The sequence below is a fragment of the Ictalurus furcatus genome, chromosome 11 (assembly GCF_023375685.1).
Source record: "Ictalurus furcatus strain D&B chromosome 11, Billie_1.0, whole genome shotgun sequence".
In the NCBI taxonomy this organism is placed as follows: Eukaryota; Metazoa; Chordata; class Actinopteri; order Siluriformes; family Ictaluridae; genus Ictalurus; species Ictalurus furcatus.
Window position 1 is genome coordinate 17,102,747 of NC_071265.1, and position 26,001 is coordinate 17,128,747.

General features: G+C 38.4%; 3 protein-coding genes across 5 annotated transcripts; all 3 read right to left on the bottom strand.

Moving 5' to 3' along the window:
• Positions 1-839: 839 nt before the first annotated feature.
• Positions 840-11,768, bottom strand: hyal1 (hyaluronidase 1). Of its 2 annotated transcripts, XM_053636501.1 has the most exons (5): positions 11,188-11,767; positions 6,842-6,909; positions 5,571-6,487; positions 5,221-5,310; positions 840-1,710 (listed from the first exon to the last, which is right to left on the bottom strand). In XM_053636501.1, exons 3-5 carry the CDS (start codon positions 6,483-6,485, stop codon positions 1,363-1,365), a joined length of 1,353 nt encoding a protein of 450 aa, XP_053492476.1. In that variant the 5' UTR covers positions 6,486-6,487; positions 6,842-6,909; positions 11,188-11,767; the 3' UTR covers positions 840-1,362. The 2 variants fall into 2 exon arrangements, with proteins under 2 accessions (XP_053492476.1, XP_053492477.1); XM_053636502.1 differs by lacking the exon at positions 6,842-6,909 and having other exon boundaries at positions 11,188-11,768.
• A 1,776-nt stretch (positions 11,769-13,544) lies between these two features.
• Positions 13,545-17,192, bottom strand: hyal2a (hyaluronidase 2a). The gene is made up of 4 exons (XM_053636500.1): positions 16,907-17,192; positions 15,403-16,381; positions 14,772-14,861; positions 13,545-14,579 (listed from the first exon to the last, which is right to left on the bottom strand). Exons 2-4 carry the CDS (start codon positions 16,333-16,335, stop codon positions 14,196-14,198), a joined length of 1,407 nt encoding a protein of 468 aa, XP_053492475.1. The 5' UTR covers positions 16,336-16,381; positions 16,907-17,192; the 3' UTR covers positions 13,545-14,195.
• A 2,468-nt stretch (positions 17,193-19,660) lies between these two features.
• On the bottom strand, positions 19,661-25,074 carry tusc2a (tumor suppressor 2, mitochondrial calcium regulator a). Of its 2 annotated transcripts, none has more exons than XM_053636939.1 (4): positions 24,668-25,074; positions 21,695-21,899; positions 20,405-20,525; positions 19,661-20,234 (listed from the first exon to the last, which is right to left on the bottom strand). In XM_053636939.1, the coding sequence occupies exons 2-4, from the start codon at positions 21,838-21,840 to the stop codon at positions 20,169-20,171; spliced, it is 333 nt and encodes a 110-aa protein (XP_053492914.1). In that variant the 5' UTR covers positions 21,841-21,899; positions 24,668-25,074; the 3' UTR covers positions 19,661-20,168. The 2 variants fall into 2 exon arrangements, with proteins under 2 accessions (XP_053492914.1, XP_053492915.1); XM_053636940.1 differs by lacking the exon at positions 24,668-25,074 and adding an exon at positions 24,353-24,624.
• Positions 25,075-26,001: the final 927 nt, after the last annotated feature.

Genomic DNA, 26,001 nt, shown 5'->3' on the forward strand with positions numbered 1-26,001 from the left:
TCTATTAGCACTTATAGCATGACAAATAATTAACTGCACGTAAAGCGTTCGTAAAAAAATAAATAAAAACACCCAAAACTGTATACGGTACCATAACAAAGACGAACTGTATGTTGATACGTGAAATTCTGGAGGGACGTCGGACGCCGTGGCGCGGTGACGTAATGACGCGGGCTGTTAATCTAATTATGTTCTAAAACATGTAAAACGGGAACATGACAGGAGTATTCTAAAAGCGACTCATGTAAACACCTTAATCACATTATTATCTTACTCAGATTAAGGTCAATAATTAGATTAATGCTGTCCATGTAAACGTAGTCATTCATTCAGGACACCAGTTTCTTTCAGCAGTCAGCTAGATTGTTGCACAAACAATACAATCTCACATCAACTACCAGGTTTACGCTACAGCATTTCTGCAGCACTCAAAAGTAGTCATTTATTTTAGCACGGATCTTATTTAATGTACACAGGTACAGCAAGAAATACATGTGCGACTGTCTATGCAAACTGTTTTAATGTACCTTTACTGCTATCTAGTGGCAAGCCAGGACTATAGCCTCAGATATGTCTGCAGTACAAAAAAAACCCCAGAAGAGGGTGGTCTAAATTCACAATGACCTGCATTATGATATATATCCTATATCCTATATATATAGGATCTATATAATGCTATATATAATATATAATATATATTATATCTATATAATACATATTATAATCCTATAATATATAGGATCTATATAATGCAGGTCATCACAATGACCTGCATTATGATATATATATATATATATATCCTATATATATATATAATAAATCAATATATACAACAGACAAGGAATGCTGTTCATTCTGAAATAATTAATATAACAGTGGTAGTGAGAAAACAAACTATTTAAATAATTGTATTCTGTTTAAATTTGTACTACATATTTACACAAGAGAGCCACATCCATAAATCCACAAAAGACAATAAAAGTTGCTTTAATTGTTTGCTTTTTTCTTTCTACACCTTGTAAATAATTAGCACAAGCTTACTTGTTTAAAGGTTTAAAATAGTAGCATTCTCAAACATGTATTACAGCAGACTTCTAGACATCAAAGTAATTAAAATATACAGTAACATTCAAATAATGTGATTGTAAATACCCGCTAATGTCTGTTAATTTCATGTCAATTGAGGTTCATTGTAGCTTTAAATGGTTATGGTAATGCTAAGGTATGTTTCTCATTTTGTAATATTTAAAATTTTACAGTAAGTTGGGCGTCTTAGAGAGTGTCTGTCTGTACAGGATTTGCCAGAACTGACTGCTCAAACTACAATTCCTCCAGTCTTAAGTTTTATTAAGTTCTAGACACTTACTTTCTCTGTCCAGGCTTAGGATCCTGTTGCTCACAGCGTTTGCCTCCCCAGCCTGGATAACACTGGCACTTAAATGGTTTTGTAAAATGATACTGCTCCTCCTTATTCATTTGTATTACATATGGAGGACTGTTGGTGTTCAGGTCAGGAAGCCTAGCTCTGTGGATGATGGTCCATACTGCTGGGTCAAGATGAAGGTAGGCTGAAGAACCTGGGTCTCTCCGCACACATCGGCCGTTAAACGAACACAGTTCCTTGCTACAGAGAACCGCTGCTTCGGTCACGTTCACCAAATATTGGCCCAGAGTCTCATCCAGATAATTTTTCACTGCCAGGCATGTGCTCTGGAAAAGAGGATTTGTGTAACAGTGAACAACAGAAACAGGACACTCTTTACAGGAAATATTTTGTGGCATTTCACAAGATCAAAGAAAATCAACTCCTCATCTTCAGTAAGCACTTAATGCTGGTCAGGGTTGTGGTGGATCTGGGAGCTTATCCCAGGAAAACTGGGAGTGAGATAGGAATACCACCTGCAATGGGACATTCAGCAGCTCGTTCACATCGAGGAGCATTTAGAGACACCAACTCACCTGCTGGAATGTTTTTCGGAGGTGGGAGGAAACCAGAGAACCCAGTGGAAACCCACGGGGACACGGGGAGAACATCCAAAACTCCACAAAGACAACAATGCTACCCACTGTGCTATCAGGTACTTCATAAAAAAATTAACTCTTATTATTTTTTTATTGCTACTACTACTACTACTACTACTAATAATAATAATAATAATAATATCAGCCATTAGTATAGCAGCCATCTTGATTCTCAACCAGTGCCTAAACTTGCTGGTATTTTTAAACTCTGATCTACCTGCACTAGCATATGGAAATGTTCTCCATGTACAAAAAAAGTAATTAAAGTTCCTTAAGTCAGTTTTGGCAAGAGCTTCTGGCAAAATGTAAATGGGAGAGAGGAGAGGTTATCTATTGCCTGTGGGTTTCCTCACTGCTACTCTCAGTCCACTCTGACTAATCCACCCCCCTCCTCCTCCCCCCATCACTGTTCACACCTTTCCTTTGTAATTACTATTATTATTGGCTCATGCATGTGTATACACACATATATTTCTGTGTGACAACAGCAACTGTGAGCTGTTAATCATGTTTTTCATGACCCCTATACATTAGTTCCTATTGTGTTCCAGCATTTCCTGGTTTTACCTCTGGCTGTGTCTGTGACTCAGATTTCCATCGTGTCAGAATTACAGCACTCACAAGATGAAGGCTTAGAGATGCTAGTCAGAGCTGTGAAGGTTCTGTGACTCCTCTGAAAAGAGTTGTTTCTATGGCACCTTTATAAATGGAATGCTGAACTACACTACATTTTATGCTGTCAATACTAAAAAATGATAGGAAATGTTTTTTTTGACACCTGTGTAGTTAAATTCTGACATAACACTCCTCTGTGCCAGTTTACTTTGTTTGTTTGTTTTGTTATTTGTTTATAACATTACCTCACACACTATCAAGCTTTTAGAAAATTTTCCCAACAGGTAATTATGAGTTTGATGAAGACATGAAAGGTTACTACATGCTCATAACGACATTCAACATAACAAGAAAGCACCACGAGCTAAGCTCAGCTCTGAATTATGATCATGTCCCTTGACACTGAAAAAGTGACACTGCAAATGGAAACTTTTTTTCAGACTTCTTCATGTAAACTGGAAGCTTGGGAAAAACAGATGACTTTTTAAAAAAGGAAGTGTATGAGATTTGTGTGAGCGAGTCAATAGAAAGCATGATCAGTGATGAGGATAAGCAGAAGATCCTGGACAAATGCACTGAAGTAATCAGCTGGCTTGACAAGAACCAGACTGCTGAGAAGGATGAGTATGACCACCAACAGAAAGAGCTGGAGAAGGTCTGTGACCCAATCATCACCAAACTGTACCAGAGTGCTGGTGGTATGCCAGGTGGGATGCCCGATGGGTGGCTTCCCAGGAGCTGGGGCTGCTCCTGGTGGTGGATCTTCTGGTCCCACCATCGAGGAGGTTGATTAGCCATTCTGAATCTGCTCTACCTCACCAATGTTTACTCTTGTGCCCTCTGTAGCAGATCTCCTGAGACTCAGTTAGTGGGTTAGGGTTTTAGTTGTTTCTGCTACGGAGTGACTGCAGAAAAAGGGGGGATTAAGGGATCATTTTCACATCACAGGGAACAGATTTTTTTTTGTACTTGAATGTTGCACAATTTATCAACTGTTAGAGGTTACATAAGCCTTTTTGGAAATGCCAGTCTTGCCTTGAGATTAATCTTAAATAAAGTGAGCACTCCCCCCCCCCAAAAAAAAATAAACAATAAAACAAATAAAAAATAGAAAGCATGATCACCAAAACTGCTGAGGGTGGACTGATAGCCTGTGAGCAGGCCGGATAATGCAGGGTAGAAAAGAATGAGCTTATTGAGGGTTTGTAGATAAGAATGTGGAGTTTTAAAATGTATGCATTTTCTTTTCTTTTCATTTTGTAGATACCTACAACTGAGTGTTTCCCTTATTAAATAAATGTAATTACTTGATGCTGTATTTAAAGGTAACTATTTATTAATCATTATTATTATTATTATTATTATTATTATTATTATTATTATTGTCACTATATTTTTTAAACATAACTGTTATTTGGCTGACTGATTTGTAAAGCACTTTGGGTCAACTTCTGTTGTTTTAAATGTGCTCTATAAATAACGGTTGACTTGACTCGACTTGTTTATCCTTAATTATCTGAAGAACCCTTATCTAAAAAAACCCCATTTTTTCTATGAGTGTAGCACTTTTCCACAAAACAGTGCAGTATGACTTCGCTCAGCAAATTAACCATGATTGCCCATTTTGTTGCTATTTGCACCGCCAAATGAGCCGTGCCGTACCTAAGTGCCCATGCTGAATTTAGTTAGCCTCCTTGTGCAAATAGGTGGAGATACAACCAGTAAAATTTATTTTTTTAGGCTTTTTTTCCAATTTATTTTCCCAGAGTAATGCTTTCTCATCGCTATTTAGAATTATTTTAAATTTCTTTCACATAATACATTTAAAATTTGCCACCTTCCACCTGAATGGCTCCAATTTGCTTTTTGGCACTGTACACTAAACAGTCTGAAACCACATGGATTTTTTCCCCCCATTTAAAACTGGTAATAAACCGAAAGTTTTGGAATTTGTAAAGATGTAGAACAAAGAAAGGAAATATCAATAATGTCAGCAATGTTCAAGATTATACACTATTTCTAGGTCATGATTTAAATGTAGGCAAATTTTTTTGATATTGACCATATTAACTGCTTTGTACAAAATGTCTGATTTTTCCTTGAGTCTCATCCCTTCCACTGACGCACGTGTTCGCTCTGTTGAATTTGATCTAACATCCATGTTAGATCAGGTTTTACACAAACTTGTGGAGTCCATGCGAGCTTGAGTGCACACTGTCATTAAAGCAATAAAGCAAAAGAAATAAAAGCAACAAACAGACTATACTAAGAGAATTCATGTAAATATTTCAAAGATTCCATTTTCACTCCTACTATTGCTAATAAAAATAATTAAAATAAATGGGGGGAGGGGGGATTTCGAATAATCAATACCCATTAATAGTCATTAGCCAATCACTTCCGGGGAAACTAGTCTTATCTTCATGAGTCACACACACTCAGCCAGGATGCAGATAGTTTTGAGTTCAGATTTATTACTGAGCCATGCAGTGCCGTTGTTCATTGGAAATGTGCTGGTAGTAAGAAGAGGGTCTGGGTGAGTTTTTGCAGCAATAAAGATAACAAATATGTAGTATATTTTACCTTGTTTGTGGAGTATATTGCATCTCCCCATAGCACAACTCCTGCAGCCCCTAATGCGACACTCTCTCCAATAGTATGAACCAGATCCTCCTATAAAACACACATAAAGCAAAAGCAGGGACTACATCACTCCATTTAGGAATACTGTCATTCAAGATGTACTGTAACTTTCAATGGAAGCTTTTAGGGATCACTTCATGAACTGTGAGAAGTGAGAGGAAAATGCCGCAGCTCACTATCAAGTCATTAATATTATCAATATCATTTAAGTGGCATTTTTACACTGAATCTTGATATGTCATTGTCATCAAGCTCTAAATATCCATTTGTGTAGACAGATGGTTCAATACCTGCGAGAGGAATGTCATCGAGTAGGTATACACAATACGGGCATAAGGGATGACAACTGGTTGAGTAGGTGAGACTTGCTCTCTCACTCTCATGCCCTCCATAATTCGATGTTGGGCATACAGTACAATGTCTCTGTCACGACCATTGAGGCTCAGATCCAGGTAAATATCAGGATACAGAGCAGTGCTTACATTCCACAACCAAGATAACTTCTTGTTCCTCTTCATGTCTAGTGTTGGACACTCCCCTGTGTAGGTCTCATTTTTTTTGTACTGGTAGTTGTAGCAGCAGGGAAAGCCGTAGAAACCCCATAATCCTCCTGGTCGTTCATCTCGTCCGAGCTTTATTGTCTGCTCCATGAAGGCCTGTGCTGCACCTTCAAAGTCTTCCTTGGCCTTGGCTTCTATCTGCGCTGGTTTCCAGTCAGGGTGTTTAGCTCTCACCAGTGCTCTAGAGCCTTGCTGGTATACCTCCTTACTGTTCCAGTTGCGTTCCCACAGTGGTCTCCATCTCTCCCAGTCCACTACAGCCAGGCCACTGAAGGCTTTATCTGGCATCATATTTTGCAGATCGGCCCAGGCTTGCGAGAGGTGATCATGCAGGCTGAAGTTCTGAGGGACACCTCCATATACAGATTCATTTTTGTCAGTGTAGTGAGGATAGAAGCCCAGCTTGTCTGAGTAGAAGATGATGATGTTACTGCCATTAAAGCTCTGGTTCCGGTTGTGGATGATATCAAAAATGCTCAAGTCCAGATCAACGCCATACTGAGCTGCACATTTTGCAGTAGGAGCATTCCATACTGTGAAGAATGGAGACTCGGGTAACAACTTAAGCGGACAGCTCACGATGGGACATGTTAAAAAAGTGCAGAGAAAGATAAGACGACATGTCCAGTGTGCAGTGGTGCCCATACCTGGCAGGAAACATCATAAAGGAAAATTCTGAACTCTAGTAAAGTTGACATATCTGGTGAAATGAGGTAAGTTGATAAAAATGTATATTCTATTTTAAATCTACTAAAAAACACTGTGATCTGAATAGAAAAGACTTGAAATCCACAATCATTAGAATATAAAGGAGGGAATATATAATGGAGGAGTGGACCAAGATCTCTTTACAGTTCTCTCCAACCTTGATATAGATTACAGAAAGACACTTGGTACTGTTATTCTCTCCAGGGCAGGCATGATAAAATTGTAAATACATATATAAAGCATGCAAATAACACTTACATGAAAAGTATGTTTGAGGTCAAACTATCACTTACTGCATATAATCTTTGAAAATTTTTGCTTATTTTCACGACGTTCCAATAATTGTGGAGGGCCCTGTAATCTGCAAAAACAACACGCAAGCATGAAGTAGAATGGCGGAATCTAGTGACGTGAGCACATCCAGTGAAATGAGACAGGTCAATTTAAATGCATCATAAGGTCAGCTGAAGTTCTATTTCAAAAGGTAATTTCTGTGATGGGAGACAATTTCACTTAACAAAGATGCATTATACTGAAGAGCTAATCATCTATAATAATCATGCACTACAATAAACAAGTGTATATTGCTAATTTACTCACATACTGGCTAGAGTATGGGATCCTAAACTTTTTGAGCAAATGGCCTAAAATGGAGATTGTGAATTTTCTGTGACCCTGAGCCTTGACCACCCTACTTTTTTTTAAATTCCCAATTTATAATTTATGTCTACTATAACATTTTATTGTGCCAGTAACATTAAAACCACTAACAAATGAAGTGAATAACATTGATTATCTTATTACAGTGACACCTGTCAAGGGGTGGGATATATTAGGCAGCAAGTGAACAGTCAGCTCTCAAAGTTGATGTGTTGGAAGCAGGAAAAATGGGCAAGCGTAAGGATCTGAGTGACTTTAACAAGGGCCAAGTTGTGACTGCTAGACGACTGGTGAGAGCACCTCTATAACAGCAGGTCTTGTGGGATATGCAGTAGTTACTACCTACCAAAAGTGGTAGGTGAACCGGCGATAGGGTTCATGTTGGCTATGACAGTAGCACACAGTGCATCGCAGCTTGCTGGGTATGGGGCTGTGCAGCCGCAGACCAGTCACAGTGCCCGTGCTGACCCCTATCCACCACTGAGAGTGCCAACAATGGGCATGTGAGTATCAGAACTGGACCATGGAGCAATGGAAGAAGGTGGCCTGTTCTGATGAATCACATGTTCTTTTACATCATGTGGACGGCTGGGTGCGTGTACGTCACTTACCTGGTTAAGAGATGGCACCAGGATGTACTATGGGAAGAAGGTAAGCTGGCGGAGGGAGTGTGATGCTCTGGGCAATGTTCTGCTGGGAAACCTTGGGTCCTGGCATTAATGCAGATGTTACTTTGACACGTACCACCTGCCTAAACATTGTTGCAGACCAAATACACCCCTTCATTTCAACGATATTCCCCTAATGGCAATGACCTCTTTCAGCAGGATGATGTACCCTGTACTGCAAAAATTGTTCAGGAATGGTTTGAGTAGCATGACAAAGAGTTCAAGGTGTTGACTTGGCCTCCAAATTCCCCAGATCTCAATCAAGCATGCCTCGACGGGTCAGAGCTGTTTTGGCAGCACAAGGGGGACCTACACAATATAAGACCGGTGGTTTTAATGTTATGGCTGAGAATAAAAACCAAATTCCTAGCACTGACTTACCCATTTAGAGGGTAGGGTGAGCTTGCATTTCCTGACACACTCTTTTAAAATATCAGGACGTGTGTTTGAAAGGGCACATCTCTTTCTGCTGTTATAGTCACAATACATAAGAACATGACGGGGTATGTTGTTATAGGAAAATTATCCCTGCTGGGGTGGTGTAATACAGGCCAGTGTGAAGCAGAGGGGCCTTGTTCATACTTGACATGTGACTTGGTGTGTATGTGCAGAAGCAGCCATAACATATGCAGCATTGCACACACACTCGCCTGGGTACTTTATGTACATCTGGTGCATTAAAAGTGAGCTCCACTATAATTGGCCAACGGAGCCAAAACATCAGTGTCCGACAAGCTCTGTTAGGGCTGGGTGACAAAACGGTATCGGTATTTATCGACGGTACACCTTTATCGGTAACGATCGAAAAAATGTTAAAACGTAAACAGACATGAAGTTTTGTTGCATGAACAACCCTCAAACGTGCACAGTCCCTGGATCACAAACAGCCTATCAGATGCCTTGATAAAGGAGTGTACTACGAGTGACAAGCAAACAGCCAATAACAAGTTGCGTATCTGTGGGGTTCGGTTGCGTCATCGCCACGTGACATCAGAACACACAAACACGTGCGAAAATGAGTTCAGAGCCTGTAGAGGAGATTGTGAATAAAAAATCTCGTCAGCTCGTCAGTGTTACCTCTGCTAAGAGATTCAGACTTTTTATAATTTTCATCCAAAAATACTTCCAAATCAACATAAACCCCCCAAAATCAATGTTTTGCATTAATATTGAGTATCATCCCAATTGCAGTAGAAGCTAACACAATGTTTACGAATATTTTGCCATATTTATCAAGAAAAGCTCCCAAAGGTTGAGGAATGTGTAAAGGACATTAGACACGGAGTAATTTAGTAAGTAAGTAAGTACTTCTACGAGGCCCATAGGCAGCTACAAGCTTTCTGACTGTGTAGTCAATCTTAATGGCCTTTCAATTACATCATGTGCTGCAGTAAAAGACCTTTTAGTGTCTAGGTCTTCTCAAGGTTTTTTCCTTGGGGCGTTTTAGGGAGATGTATTCAAGTATTCAGATCCCTTCAGTTTTTGCAGTTTACTGCGTATAGTTTTAATTTAAAATCTACTATATTTGCCGATCAATGAATCATAGTGACAAAGCAAAGCAAAAAAAGGTTTTTAGGGGTTTTCTAAAGGTATCATTTAGAAATCTCTCATTTCAATAAGTATTCAGACCTTTTGTTCAGTACTTTGTCGAAGCACCTTTGTCAGCAATTACAGGTTCAATTCTCCTTGGGTAAGTTTCTACAAGCTTTGTACACCTGGATTTAAGCAGTCTCTCCTATTCTTCCTGGCAGATCCTCTCAAGCGCAATCAGATTGGATCAGGAACATTTGTGAATGATCATCTTGAAGTCTCAGCACAGATATCTGGTCTGTACTCAAGGACTTTCAGAGACTTGTCCTGAGGCCTCTCCAGCAAAGTCTTTTCTGTATGCTTCAGGTCGTTTTTCTGTTATGTATCTCATACTAAATAGTTTTAGATCTTTTTATTTATTTATTTATTTATTTTTAGTTTTAGATAGGCAACCCCTATCACCAATGTGAAAAACTAACTGCCCCCTTAAACTTAAAATCTGGTTGTGCCACCTTTAGCAGCAATAACTGCAACCTAACGCTTCTGATAACGACATCACAGCCATATGCGGTTCTTCCTTAAAACTGTTGCCATAAAGTTGTAAGCACACAACTGTCTGGAATATCTTTGTACACTGCAGCATTAAGACTTCCCTTGGAAATATTAGGGCACATCATTCCAAGGTTGATGTGGGAAACCTTGAGTGGCCCGAGCCCTGACCTCAACCCCACTGAACACCTTTCAGATGAACATGAACGCTGACTGCAAATCAAGCCTTCTCATCAGTGCCTGACCTCACTAATGCTCCTGTGGTTGACAAATCCCCACAGCCACACTCCAAAATCTAGTGGAAAGCCTTCCCTGAAGAGTAGTAGTTGTTATAACATCAAAGGCAAACCAACTTTGTGTTAATACCCATGGTTTTGGAATAAGCATATATTTTCTCAGCTCTTATTTACTATAAACCCAAGTGCTGGAAATCGGTGCACCTGTGACCTACTCACACCTTCACCTACTTAAAAAATAAACTTAATCACGATTCAACAATCAGTTAAATGTTTTTCTCAGCTTGTTTCCACTCTCTTTTTTAAAAAAAATAAATAAATCTCACTTCTTTTTAGTATTTTAATGCAAATTCTCTTTATAATTTAATCCGATCACAATTACTATGTAATTATGTAAAATATTAAAAAAACTTTAACATTGATAACTATTCTTGTTGCTAATGATTTTATAGAATGCAGAGTATTGCAGTCTAATAAAAAAAATTTTTGCCAGGTCAATAGGTCAAAAGATTTGTATTTTAGTTACTGAATCTCCAGATTAGACAGGAACGCACAGGGCTTGGGGTAAAGGGGGGAAGTAGAAAGAAAGATATTAAGGGAATATGTCTTGAATAAAGGACAAGGTATCCAATATGTCTAATTATGAGATTATTATATAACAAATATGATTGTTAAACCTATTTATAAACATATCTACGTTCAAGCATAACAGTCTTACTCTACTAGCAGATAATTGTACTTCTTTCAAGAAATAAATAAGTTTTAGAATGAGTTTTAAGCTTGAAAGATATCTATAAATAGGTTTAATAATATTTTGCTTGTTTAAAACAATCTCATCAAGAGGAACTTCAGGTGAATTCGTCTATACTTTAATTAAGGTTGTGTACTCGCTAAGATAAAAGGGTTTGTGCAGTGAAGGTTTAAAATGTTATGATTTGCACTGAGTCTACAACGTAAAACGTACATAAATAAAACTAATTCGCTGGCTTTACCTACCGTACCGTGTCGATTCGGTTGTATTTCAGGGAGAGAACACACAACAGTAGACGGAAACTACTCGTGACTCGGAATTGACTGTGAAAACGTGAGAAGAGGAAGAAATCCTGTCGGGGGCGGGGTCTGAATGTGGAGGGCGGATGAGGGGCGTGGTCTGTACGTATTCAAACGTTGACTCGCAGTTAGTCATGGGAAGTTCGGATCATTTTACTGACTCGGATCTTTGGATCTCGTCCAGCATAATGAACGAATCTTTTCTTCCGAGTCATTTCGTTCATTTCAGCGGAATATAATTAAAATGTTAAATTCACAAACACATCTTGTACTTACGAGTAAAATAATATATAGGCTAATGCAGCCAAGGTCGAATTATGAGAAACAGAAATGATTCATTAAGAGCTTAGCATTAGGTCTTCAGCCTATGCAGGTCTGTTAGTTCAGCTCATCTTCCGATCCGAGTCTTTTTTTTTCTTTTGTCTCGTCATATTTGTCACGTCTGTTCCCCGAGTTCTGCGAGCCGCGATGCAGTGAATCAGATCATTTGACTCAGCTCACCAATAAGAGCCGACTCTTTCGACTCCAAAAAAATAAAGGCATTATTTTTTGGAACAAATTCTTCGATATTTTGGCCAGTGATTGTTCCACTTTTCTACAAATGTGCTCTGTACACAGTAAACAGTAATATTATTGTGTCTGCTGTGTGTGTGTAAGAATATTAATTTCCAATTATTCTGATAACTGGTCCAAACAAAATTACAAAATTAACTACTTCAGATTCAGTGCACATTTCTTCCTGTTATGTTGCCTCATACTCTAGACATAGCCAAGAATCAAGCAACCAGCACTTGAGCAGAATAGCCCATGTTTTTGTTTTGTTTTAAATTGATATACATGTATAAACAGTTTAACAAATAAAATTGCTAGGGGGAATAAATATTATTGCACAAAGAAGTGAAAAAAGTACATGACTTTACAGCCTGAATAGCTTTCTTTTCTGTCTTTTTTGTTTTTATTTTATTTATTTTTTTTAGGGCAAGATTGATCATTTCCTTTTTAAACACTGAAAAGCATGGTTTCTTCCCTAGTCCATCATCTAGTGTCCATTTGACATCTATGTAAAAAGTTATTTATAAAATGGTGTAATATGTAACACATAATATAATCAAATGTTCCCTCTTCCCTCTCCACTGCTTTGCCATACTTACACATATACATATACATCCATTTATGGTTGTTTGCCTGTTCTTCTGACTTGCATCAAGACCGCAAAAACACATTTTTTACACTGTAAAATATCATTTTCATCAATATTTTCAATAATAAAGTCCAGTACATTTTGCCACAAATATTTTTTTTACCATTGGTCAGTACCAAAACAAATTGGTAGCCGTCTCTTGACATAAATTGCAAACGCTACAGTCTGCATCTATATCTTTCTTCTATTTAACAAGATAATGTTTAGCAGTTGTTTATATTCTATGAATAAGTCTAATAATTTAATCATGTTTGTTATAAAATAACGATTAGGCACAAGCCAAACATTTTTCCAGTTGATATCCACAAATTGACTCCAGTATGCAATTACATTCTGTTGTGTTTTTGGAACAAAGCTCTTATCAGTACAGCCTATGGGTTGACTTTTACCGTTCAGATGAAAGATCACTACCGGATGTGTTTCCAGTTTCACCCCGTCTTACAAAACCATTTACAATAATAAACTTTAGAAGTGTTGTATCATATTAACACAGACTTGACAGTAATTATATGTAAAAGTGCTTAATGAAGGCAAAACACTTTTTGTGATAGTTGGGGGTTGTATTAACAAATAGTATTGTTAATGCATTTGTGTTTTTCTGCAACAACTCACTAAATTCCCTAGATTGGAAACCCCCAATGAACTAGAGGACACAAATAGAACTGCTTGGCATGTGTAAGCCTGTAATTGTGGGCTGGCAAAATGCAGACAGTGGCCCCTTTGCAAAAGCAAGTGTTACAGATGCAGTATGTGCTTCCTTTATGAATCACTCCATTGCATTGTAACGGAATGTTAATTCAGGAACCTTACTGCCACATAGACTATAATAACTATGCTGTTACTTTGTTGTAAGGATTTATTCAATTCACATGGTTTCTAACTGAGACAAGTAGTGGTCCTTCATCTAGTGTCCATTTGACGTCTATATAAAAAGTTATTTTAAAAAATGGTGTAATATGTAACACATAACATAATCAAATGTTCCCTCTTCCCTTTCCACTGCGTTGGCATATTTACACATACTCATAAACATCCAACAGCTAAGTCATACCAATGAAATTTTCAGAGACACAATGGGAAAATTAAATTAGATAGTCTTGGATCACTAAGTGACTCACAGCACGCTGTGTATTTATTTAAAAAGAGATAGCGAATGTAAACCTAGAAAAGTTGTGTGAATCAGGTGTATATGACAGCAAATAAAAAGTCTTAGTAGTAGTCTTTTAGTGATAGTGCCATTATTTCACAACATAATATCAAGAATAATTCATTTAAATTAAAATTAATTTAAATTACCCCTTACAGACAAAACAGGTTTACTAGTCTCTGATGTCAGTCGTGAATCCGTTATTTATGACAATAAACAAAAGTGCTTATTTGGATAAATTTTCCTGTGTTCATATCAGCGCTGTGTACACACGGGGGGACACGCATAACTTTCTACACATGTAACAAATTTCATATCATACAAGCTGCCATAAATCTTCAGATTGACATTTGTACAATGCAGCACTTGTCAACCAACTATCAGATTTCCCAGACATTTTACTGAACTCCCCTGAACACCCTTGAATATTTATATTAAACAAATTAAATTATAATAAAAATCTGTTTAGCAATCTGAAAGTGGCATTAGAAACTGTACAACGAGATTGCATTCTACAAAATTATAAAAACAAATGCTTCACTTGTCTCACAAGAAATGTATAAATGTCCACAGCAGTCTGTATGAGTGTCCAGTATTCCACAGGTCTCAGTTCAGTAACACGAGCAGCAAAAAGATAAGACAGCAGCTCCATGATACATGCAGTTTGTTCCCCTTGTCATACTTGGGATCCAGCAGCTTACAGTTATATCCTTGATAGCCCCTAAAACACTGACAGATAAAATCCTCCCTCATGCGTTTTAGCTCCTCAGGCCTCATGTGCCCTTCGACAAACAGGCGTTTCCCCCGCTCCACAATACTGTGGCTCTGAGGGTCCAGGTGCAAGTACGAATCTGCGTCAGGTTGTCTGCGCGTACATCGGCCACGGGAGCCGCACACTGTGTGACTACACTGTTCAGCTGCACTGGAAACATTGAGAAGGTAATGGCCCAGTGGTCCCTGGACATACTCAGCCAGACTGCTACAGCTGACCTAGAGAGAGAGGAGGCACAGATAAAAGAAACAATACATGCAGAAAAAGATTGCTTAGGCCAAATAATACGTACAAACAATAATATGGCAGAACAGACATATGTATGCTATGCTAGACAGATACTTCAGAAATAGTATGTACTTCTTTGTGTTTTAAGTGAGATATTTTCAATATAATATGCAAATGCTTACACTGCTGCTTGCATAACTGGCATCTCCCCAGAGTATAATACCAGCAGCACCCAGTGCCACACTTTCTCCAATGGTGGAGATCAAGTCAGTCTGTGGAGAGAAACAAGGGCCAATCACTGATTAGCCCAAATCAAATATTTGCAAGGACAAATCAGTGGTGTTTTTGCTAGTTTTGTTTTAATTTTATTTTTGACCTATTTTCTTTAGCTACAATTTTGCACGTCCTCTCTTATTTTAGTAAGGAAATAACCCGAGGGCTGGTACAATGGGTGGTGGTCATGAAAAATGTGACCACCTCCCTTCCTGCGTGCAGACTTGAGTACACAAATCTAAGCATAATTCTTTGAGCAGGAAAAGACTGCTGGTAGAGATAAGGGGGAAAGGTTAAGGTTAGGTAGCAAGCGAAGCTGTGTGGAAGTATTTACACAGAAGTTTAAATACTAATGGAAAAAATATGGAGACATGGCAAAATCACATACAATGAAGCGTACGCAACTAAGACTAAGGTACTGTAAAGGAGTATTATCAGTTCTAAACAGACTGTTACAGTTGTTATGATCCATTAAGTAAAAATGGTAGTATCTCCATCTAGCCTAAAATATAACATGCATCAATTATCTGACAACCTCACCTCAGTAAGTAGTGCCAGCTCATCGATGTACGTGGGACGGACGTACACAAACACTGGACGTGCCAGGTCAGAGCCCAGAGATGCCACTCTCATGCCCTCTTTCACCCTGTTCCGAACAAATTGGCGAGCAAACGCAGTTGAACGCAGCACTGAACCTATGTACACAGATGGAAAAAGAGCCGTGCTGTCCGTCCACAGCCACCTCAGCTGGTCATTCCTTGCTATCTCTGGGTCTGGACAGCGGCCCGTGTAGCTTTCCAGGCTTTTGAGGTAATCATGGTTGTAGCAGTCAGGGAACAGGTAGAATCCCCACAGCTGGTTTGGACGCAGACTTTTGGCCAACTGCAGGGACTTAAGCATAAAAGTGCGTCCTGACATCTCAAACTCCTGCTGGGCCACTTTATTCACATGGCCCTGATCCCACGTTGGGTTCTTTTTGGACACCAAGAGCCGCGACTGGTTTCTGTAGATGTTCTTGGTATCCCAGTTCCGAATCCAAAGGGGGCGCCATTCCTCCCAGTCAATGACGGCCAGGCCCTTTGCTGCTGAGTTAGGAATGTATCTCTCTATGTCTTGAGGCATCTTTTCAAGGTGCTGGGTCAGGCTGGCAATTTGAGGAAGGCCACCATTCTCTGGATTGTTATCAGAATTAAAATATGGGTACAGGCCTAGACGGTCCTTGTAGAAAATGGTGAGGTTCTGTTTGGTGAAACCTTCATTGGGTGAAGCCACAATGTGGAACTGGTCCAGCTGAAAATTAACATTGTGGCGTGGCCGGCAGTCCTCAGTGGGGGCATTCCAGGCTAGCAATAAAGGCTTACCCTTGTACAGAGGCCATCGTGTGGGTTTTAGGTTTTGGGCATCAGTAAAAGAGTCCAACACTAGTGGAACTAGTAACCAGAGTTTCCATTTAGACAAAAACCAGTTAGCCATGCCTTCTGTGCTCCTTTCACAGCAACAGATTTGTTTCTGTTAATGTCTGTTTAAATGAATGATAAGGAGTTACATTTTAGCTGAAAAACGTTCCTCTTGTATACTTTATAACTGATGAAATATTTCTATTTCAACGAGAAAGTAAAAATAGATAGACACACAGACAGATAGATAGAGACATAGTCAGATAGATAGATAGATAGACAGACAGATAGATAGACAGACAGACAGACAGATAGATAGATAGATAGATAGACAGACAGATAGATAGACAGACAGACAGATAGATAGATAGACAGACAGACAGATAGATAGATAGACAGACAGATAGATAGATAGACAGACAGACAGACAGATAGACAGACAGACAGATAGACAGACAGATAGATAGTAGGTCGAGACTCAATAGCGTCTGTAAATTAAAGCCACCTTTAACAGTATTTTTACAGATAACCTGTAGTTTATTCGGATCTCGTGGATTTCACAGTGTAAGTGACAGAGACATTTTGATTAAAACCTGAAAACGTCTTGAAAACAAAGAAACAAGCCTCTGAAAAGTAACACAACTTACCGTTTACATCAAAAGGAGCAACCATTCCCAGTTAAATGATGCCCTCTGTTAAGTGCTGTACACTTCGCAGAACTCCTTATCATTGAATCACCGTCTCACAGCACACTGTTTCAAATCACAGCCGCATATCTTATTGCCTTTTTATCACCTGAACGACTTTGCTTGAAGTTTTATAGTGGACACACACACACTCACACACAAAACGCCCGGCTGCGCTTTCATTGAGGAAGAATAAGGGGCGGGGTTGTGTGGTTGCTACGCTACATGAGCCGTAGTGGGCGTGTCCTTTGCAACCCTTTACCACCTATTATAAATCGCATTAATTTGCTGTATTTTTATTTATTTATTTATTTTTACGGCAGTGTATAAGGTTGAAGTAGAATAGTATGTAAAATTAAACAAAATCATACATATATTATGTCAATAATATGAATTAGAATTGAACATTAAAAAAAATATATATAGGCCTATAGGCCTTTTTTTTTTTAACCACTCAGTCAGAGCAATAAATCAATAATAAATTGGGGAAAGAGATGAGTTCAGAATGGTGAATGCACTCTATACCTTTTATTTGTATTAAATAAAATATAAGCACCCACCTCTACTCTTGGGGTTTTACATTATTTAAAAGTGTATAATATGTAAACTGGCTATTTACTGGAGCCAGAGAGTTTCCATTTTCTAAATTAATTTTTTTATTAAAATTGTCATTATATTCCAGTTTACATGATTTATAGGTATAACAACTCTGATCCCTTTTAATGAGTGCTTCTAGAAATAGGGTTGTTTGTTTGTTTATTTGTTTGTTTGTTTTTGTTGCGCAACCAACCATTATCAAAGTTTTTATATTTAATATCAAAGTTGACTGCTTACTTGAATCGAATGAGTTAACTCATAAACAATTTGGCCTATACACTAGGACCGAATGTGTTCTGTTGATGGAAAATATTTCATAGAGCAAAATCGAAAAGCTCCAATAAATAATCAAAACATTATTGCGTACATAAATATAATGAGACTAATATTTGAATAGGTGGATTTTGTATGTTTTAAAAATGTACTAAGGAAGTTCATTAATTATAGTTTACAGTTAAAGGGGTCTCTGACTGCAAAATGTTTTAGAAACCCTCTCTAGACTACAGTACCACAACCACACCCAGGTATTTATTGTTGGTTTTATTTGTTTATAAGGAAAGAAATCCTATATTATGGTCACTTAAATTAATGTTAAAACTGTTTGACAACATTTAGTGTGTTTAAAAATATATCAATTGAATTTGATACAAAGCAATGAATGTTTATTGTTGAGAAGCCCCACTTTCCTAAGAGTCTTTCTTCTGAAGACAGGATGTGAGTGGAAGTCGAGAGCCTCATGGGAGAATATGACAGGTAGGACATGAGAACATTGTTGGCCCAACATGTTCCTGCACTTAGCTGTGTTCCTGTCCAACAGAAACCTTCCCAGATCCTGTTCCGCTTTTTCTCTTCATTTCTGCTGATTCTGTATGTGGCCTCTTTGTGTGTGTGTGAGAAAGAGAGAGAGAGAGAGAGACACACACACACACACACACACACACACACACACACAGAGAGAGAGAGAGAGAGAGAGAGAGAGAGAAGCTTCCTTCCTCTCGACATTCACCCTGCCTCGGGGCTTTACATCACTGCTGACTCAGAACAGGCCCGTCAAGGAAATAACTGAAAATGAGAAAAAACTGCACACACACATACACACCCATTGCTTGAATGCATATCCACCCATTCTTATACATCCCATGCCATGCCCTTCTTTTTAAAAACAAATCAATTAAAAGTGTGTAAAAAGTACATTATTTATATAATTCCACCATTTCCAAAGAAAAAAGTATTGTTGTGAAAATGCTAGAATAAATAGTTCGCTGGTGACCATAATCATTACAAGCCAGTTTCCAGGCAAAGATTAGGTTTAGCTAGGGCTAACCTTGGTGATTGCTAAAAAATGTTTTAAAAACCTTAGTCAAGACCCAATACAATGTGCCTATTATGATGTTCTTCACACACACACACAATCAACAACCCCACATGCAAACATGACTTTCAGCTTTCCTCACTCTCATCTGGTTTACCCTTACATTCACACTTTTTCAAGTGGCTTCATTATCAGTGTGGCTGACTTTTGAGCATGTCCGCAGGAAGGGAGGGAGGAACATCTCTAAGGCTTCCAGATATCCCAGTGCATGCAGAAGGGGCCCCTGTGCAATCGTTTCAGGCAACCTTCCCTCCCCCTCTTATTTAAGCCAAGGCCGAGCAGTTGTTCCCAATGGAATGTCCCATGATAATGCATCTATTGCCATGACTATAAAGCAGAAGCCACTGGACAGCCCCCAAGCAGCGAGCTTCAAAGCACAGGGCAGAGATCCTAACAAAGAATGTAACCTCTAGCTTTTCCTCCCACATTCCATCTTGCCAGAATAAAGACCGCAAACACCATGTTTTTCACCAAGGCTTGTGTTATGTAAATGACTTCCATTGCCATTACCTCAAACAATGAACAACCTTTCAAATCCCAAATGTACATCATGCACATGATTACTATGTTTCATTAACTGGAAAAGTAACACTATATTACATATTACAAAATGATGACTATCACTGTATTATAAATTCTGTTGTAAACTGACATTCGTGAAGCAGTGCTTGAGAGCATTTGTGAAAATAATAAATTAGTAATCTATTTTATGGCACACACACACACACACACACACACACAGTACATTTGCACAATTGATACCAGTTTATTTTTATTAAAGTGTCTTAATTTTCATAAATTACTGTACATCAAATAATTATCAGTGAAGGTTTGGGCTTAAATACAATGAACGGAAGCAGACAGAAATCAGAACATTTATATACACAACACAACAACAACAACAACGAAAAAGACATGCCATGCTCAGTCAGCAAAAATATAAACCCCGAAACCCCTTCATTTCAGTATTCTGTATTCACTCCTTCATTTACAGGAATAGATTTACTGACTAGCAGTACACAAAGGAAACAAACAGTCCTCCAATTCAGCCTGCTGTTCAAATTTTACATCGAGAGGTTTCCTCTGTAGACAGAAAAGCTGCTGCAAGTCCCTCCAGCCACATGAGGGCAGTCTCGCTCACACTCCAAGAGAAACATTTATGATACTGAGTGCCACTAAAGCCCATCAGCAAAGATAGGATTGTAATAGAGAGGTTTGATTGGTGAAACATCTCCTAGTCTCATGTCTGTGTTTTTATATTTCACAAATAATGACTGGGAAGTCGACATGGATTCGTGGATGATCCAGTTTCACAATCCCCTGGAAATAAGAAATGCAAGAGAGTTTTTTTTTCCATGAGAGATGCAGACATAGCAGATGTAAGGAGGATAACATCAGAACACTGACAAACATTAATTTGAATAATGAAAAGATACCAATTCAATTTACAGAAAACAACCAATGATCATCGATTTCAACACTACTCATACCTGAGGTATGAGATTCTTGTGGATCCTCTTCAACTTAGCTTTCTTTCGCCCATTTTTAGTCACCACTGTCTCTTCGTAGAACTCGTGAGCCAGATCTCCATCCTCATCGTAATACAGAGAGCTGCAAGCACACAGCAGCAACTAGTGAAGACACATCTTTCTTAACAGTCTGAGTAAAACATGACCTCATATTTGACGAAATAAGACACCTACAGCTTGATGTTTGAGAGATACAGGGTGTCCCAAAAGTCCCCATACATACGGGGAATTAATGCTTTTTAGCAAAATGTCTTCCAAAATGTTTCATACTTAGTTGAGACGATATATATTCCAGCAAATTTCTTAACATGTGTAAATATTTGCATTAACATAAAACATTTAATGACTGAGACATAAACAGAACAAATTTCACAGACATCTGACGAACAGAAATGGAATAATGAGTCACTGAACAAAGGGGGGGAGGTCAATATTAAAAGTAACAGTCACTATGTGGTGTGTACTCCAGATGCTTTAAGTACTACAGTGCATCTCATCCTCATGGACTGCACCAGATTGGTCAGTTCTTGCTGTGAGATGTTACTCCACTCTTCCACCAAGACATTTACAAGTTCTCGATCACGTCTGCAGGGACACACACGGTTACATGTGATTTTCCACTGCAAGGACGATCATCTGTCCTTCCTGTCTCCCTGTAGCACTGTCTTAGTTGTCTTACATTACCGACATTGCAGTTTATTGCTCTGGACACATCTGCAGTCCTATTGCCTCCCTGCAACAGGTCTATGGCATGTTCACGCAGGTGAGCAGGAACCCTAGACATCTTTCTCCTGGTGTTTTTCAGAGTCAGTAGAAAGGTCTCTTTAGTGTCCTAACTTATTGTAACTGTGACCTTAATTGCCTACCGCCTGTAAACTGTTCGTGTCTTAAGGACTGTTCCACAGGTGCATGTGCAATAATTGTATATGGTTCATTGAACAAGCATACAAAACATTGTTTAAACCCTTTCCAATAAAGATCTTTAAAGCTTATTTGGATTTTACAAAATTATCTTTAAAATACATTCTCCTGAAAGGGACGTTTCTTTTTTTGCTGAGTGTATAATATATATATATATATATATATATATATATATATATATATATATATATATATATATAAATCAAGCAATTCTGGAAAAGTGTTAATATTGTTATTTAAAAAAAGAATCAACACAAAGAGCAAAGAAAGTAAATCAAAGTATTTCAATCAGTCCTAGTTGTAATTCATGGTGAATTAATTACTATTTACCTCCTCCTTGTAAAGATAAACGGGGTTGCATTTTTGTAGCTACACATCCGGGATAAAGACTGATCATTGACCTCAGGAGAGTCTCCATTGGCCCCTGAGCCAGTGAAAGGCCAGACTCCTTTAGCTTTGGATCCACTGCCTCCCATCTTTAATGAAAGGGCATTATTAAATGGGACGGACAGGTACAGTTCTCTGTAGCTCAAGCCTGGAGAAGAAGAAAAAAGAAAAGAAAAAAAGAAAAAGCACATGTGGTTTAACTACAAAGAAAAATCTGATTACCCCTCTGCATGAGGTTTGTGCTTGTGGTATGGCTTCAAAGACCACAGTGGTTCCTCGAGTTCTCTTTAATTAGCAGTAGAAACCACAACAGCAGGTTCTTATTATAATCTCAAACAGCATGGTCCCAGGCAGTGACATAATCTAACAGTGCAGGCCGCAGTATACTAGAACGATTGACAATATTTACTAGAGGATATTCAGTACTACAGCCTACAATCGAACACACTGATTCTTATAAGACAGTCCTGAATACCTTAACCTGTACAATACCATGGTTTTACTGCTCGAACACACCTCAGGTACTGTTAACATAAGGTAATTATTAAGTAACTAATGATATGCTTCCACACCAGAGGTGCATTCCACAAACCAGGGTTTGCAAGTTAGCCAGATAACATAACTTCACAAAAGTTCCAGATACAAAGATTAGATGAAATCTTGTCCAGTTGCCATGACAAATTACTTTCTGAAACTGCTCTGGAAAATAACAAGCTACATCTAAACCTGACTCCACCGAGGAAACTTCTTGTGCTTTTTTGCACTGGACAAACAAAAGATTCAGATTTTAGTTGTCTTACTGGTAATCCCTAACTTCGGTTGTCTTACTAACAATCCCTTTTATCTGTTGCACTTCACATGTCCGATCAAGCCCTTCTAAAACCTCACATCTTCAATGTGACACACTCGCTGCATCTCAATTCACCTACTGTCAGTCCTAAACAGTATCTGAGATCAGAATTAGTGTGTCTCAAATCGTAGTATGTTGAAATGAGTATCCCAAAAGTATTCGGATGGTCTACTATTTCCGGTAGATTTCCAGTAGAACAAACATCACTGTGAAAGACCATGCAAAACAATTTCATGGAATTACAATTTTCAATAGGAAAACACTGCCTCTCTAGGAAATCAATAAATCTCTAAAAAAGAAGTACATTTAACACACCTTCACTGCTTTTTGACTATGCAACGAGATGAAATTGTGAAATTAAAGCATAATGAGTATTAATACAGTTAAGATGCTGAATTTGGAAACATTCAAACCAGGCATCTATCATGTCATCTTCCGCACTTGTTGCTTTGGCTACGTATATATTTATTATATTACATCCATCCCATCCATCTTCTATACCGCTTATCCTTCCTTCAGGGTCATGGGGGAACCTATCCCAGGGAGCATGGGGCACAAGGCGGGGTACACCCTGGACAGGGTGCCAATCCATCGCAGGGCACAATCACATACACATTCACACACCCATCCATGGACACTTTGGACATGCCAATCAGACTACCATGCATGTCTTTGGACTGGGGGAGAAAACCGGCATACCCGGAGAAAACCCCCGCAGCACGGGGAGAACATGCAAACTCTGCACACAAAGGGCCACGGTGGGAATCGAACCCCCGACCCTGGAGGTGTGAGGTGAACGTGCTAACTACTAATCCACCGTGCACCCTATTATATTACATATAATATTCAATGATGTATTCTTAGTATGTATATGAAATAATTAGTTATGTCATCGTTTCCAAAATAAAATCAAAAACTCCACGTTGTCTGTCCTTTCTGCAGATGCTGTGTTCAGACTGTTCAGGCTTTTAAATTTCACAGTGTACGCTTGTTATGGAGCCTAGCCTGGATTGGTTTAGATAATTGTACCCTTTTTTTTTCTTTTTTTCTTTCTGGAAATGGCAAATCCACAGACATGGAATTAGGATAATTCAACTCTACATGTGGGTTTAGGGTTTTTCAGCCTCTTATTCTTATCCCAGTTGCTTACTGTTTTAATCCGACAAGAAAACATAGCTGAATCAATAAGTGAAGACTTCAAAACTCGTGAAAATACCATGGCCTACAAAGCTTGCGGGGGATGACGACAGTAACTTGCATAATTACAAGAGTATACAATAAATATTTTCAAATGCTAAATCAGACTAAACTAAATGAGAGTAGTAGCTTCTGCGGTGTGTTAAATGTGAGCAGAGAACACAAGCAAGGCAAAGTAAACCTCTGACCTCTTCAGATAAACAGTAGCCTACTACAGTTAGCCCTGAGCTCTATTTAGCTTATTTATTTATTATTTACTTCACTCCAAGCCTAATTACACATATAAACAACAAATTCCCCCACAAACCATCTCTACATCCTTCTGATTTTCTACCTGAACAGCAAACTTTATTTTTTTGTTGTTGTTGCTCATACTCTCTTGTTAGAAAGAGCTGTTAGTTTTGCTGACTGACACCTGATAGTAAGGACATAAAAATATTTTAGTGGCTTAAAAAAGATATATAGCTTCCTTTATTATTTCCAAAATTACTCCTACATATATATATATAGAGAGAGAGAGAGAGAGAGAGAGAGAGAGAGAGAGAGAGACTTACTTCAGAGCAGTAATCTCAAATGAACATGACCTATTTTCTGGAGGACCTTGTTTACTTTAGCCACTCTAAAATCCTCAAACTAGCCTACTACATTTTCTAGTGGAGTGTAGTCCGGCTGTATAACTGTGAGGTAGCTAGGCAACCTTAGCTACCTGCCGCTATTTCAACAGGACCTCGTTAATAGAAATTAAAAAATGTCAATAGAACAGCTAGTTAAATAACTAGCTACAAGACAACACACAACACTTTGTTGTTTGATGCAAGGTTGTTCTTGGCATATTAATAACCAAACTCATTTGTCGGTGTCATACGTACTGTAGTCATGTCATCGTTAGCTTTTAGCCACGGTCATGTTTACACTAAAGACTCATCTTGTGTCCGTCTTCCTCGCTTTTCTCCTTCTGTTCGTTTTTAACGGCGGTTGGTAAACAACTATACGTGCATTACCGCCACCCACTGCTGTGTTCTGGGGACCAGTTTGTCTTCTTCCTTCTCTTCTTTGGTGTATCATGGCGGTTGGTAAATCAGCAGTAAAACACCACCATCTATTGGACTGGTGGGAAGAGCAGGGACAGAACAGACTACATCAGGGCTTCTCAAATCAGTTTCACAGACCAGTACAGCTTTAACATCATCCAACTATACAAATATAATCTAATACTAAAATGTGCACAACAATTATTTGAGCCATAGAACTTTTTTTTGAGAGTCCCTGCTGAACCCCCCCCCCCCCATAGAAACCATTAAAGAAATTCTAATGGTTTCCACAACAAATACCATTCCAAACCATCAGCTAAACATTAAAACCATAACAATTACCATTATTGGTTCTTAACTGTATCCACTAGACATATCATGCCACTAATAGAAGGCAACAAATTACCATTAGAGTTTAGAGTTTCCATTAAAACTGATACAATTCCCATTATAACCATTAAAACCATTACAAATTCTATGAGAGTTTCTATTTTTTTGTTGTTGTTGTTTTTTGTTTTTAAACAGGGATAGTGGGTTATGATTTCTACCACTGTAATAAAATACTTGAAAAAAACAAACAAACAAACAAAAAAAACCAACTGAGCACTGGCTCCCTGATTACGCTTTATTGACCCCTGGAGGTCCCCGGATCCCACTTTGGGAACCAATGGACTAGTTTGCAGTTTTATCTGCTTAGCGACTGATTCTGTCAGACAAATTCGAGCAGTCTGTACTAAACTCACAGAAAGAGATGTACTGAAATTTACCTCAGACTGAGTGCTGAGGCTCAGCAGATCCAAAGATAAGTTAACATTTAATATAACTTGTGTTTTATGGGTTGTGTTTTCGAATCCGTTTATGCTTCTTGCCTAATTATAGTTGATTATTATTGATAATTATTATTATATCAATCTAAGCAAATATTAACATTAATATTAAGTTCTAACAAGGTCATTATTGTTTAAAATCATTTGAAAACGTTCTGACATGTGAAGAACAGTGTATTTCATGTTAGTGTTTGCTCAGTAGTGCAAACATCAATAACACAATTTCAGAATAGTAGGACACAACATCCCAGGTAGCAAGCTGAAAATCTTAGTAATCATGGAGCTCTGTCTGTCTCTCTGTCTGTGTGTGTGTGTGTGTGTGTGTGTGTGTGTGTGTGTGTGTGT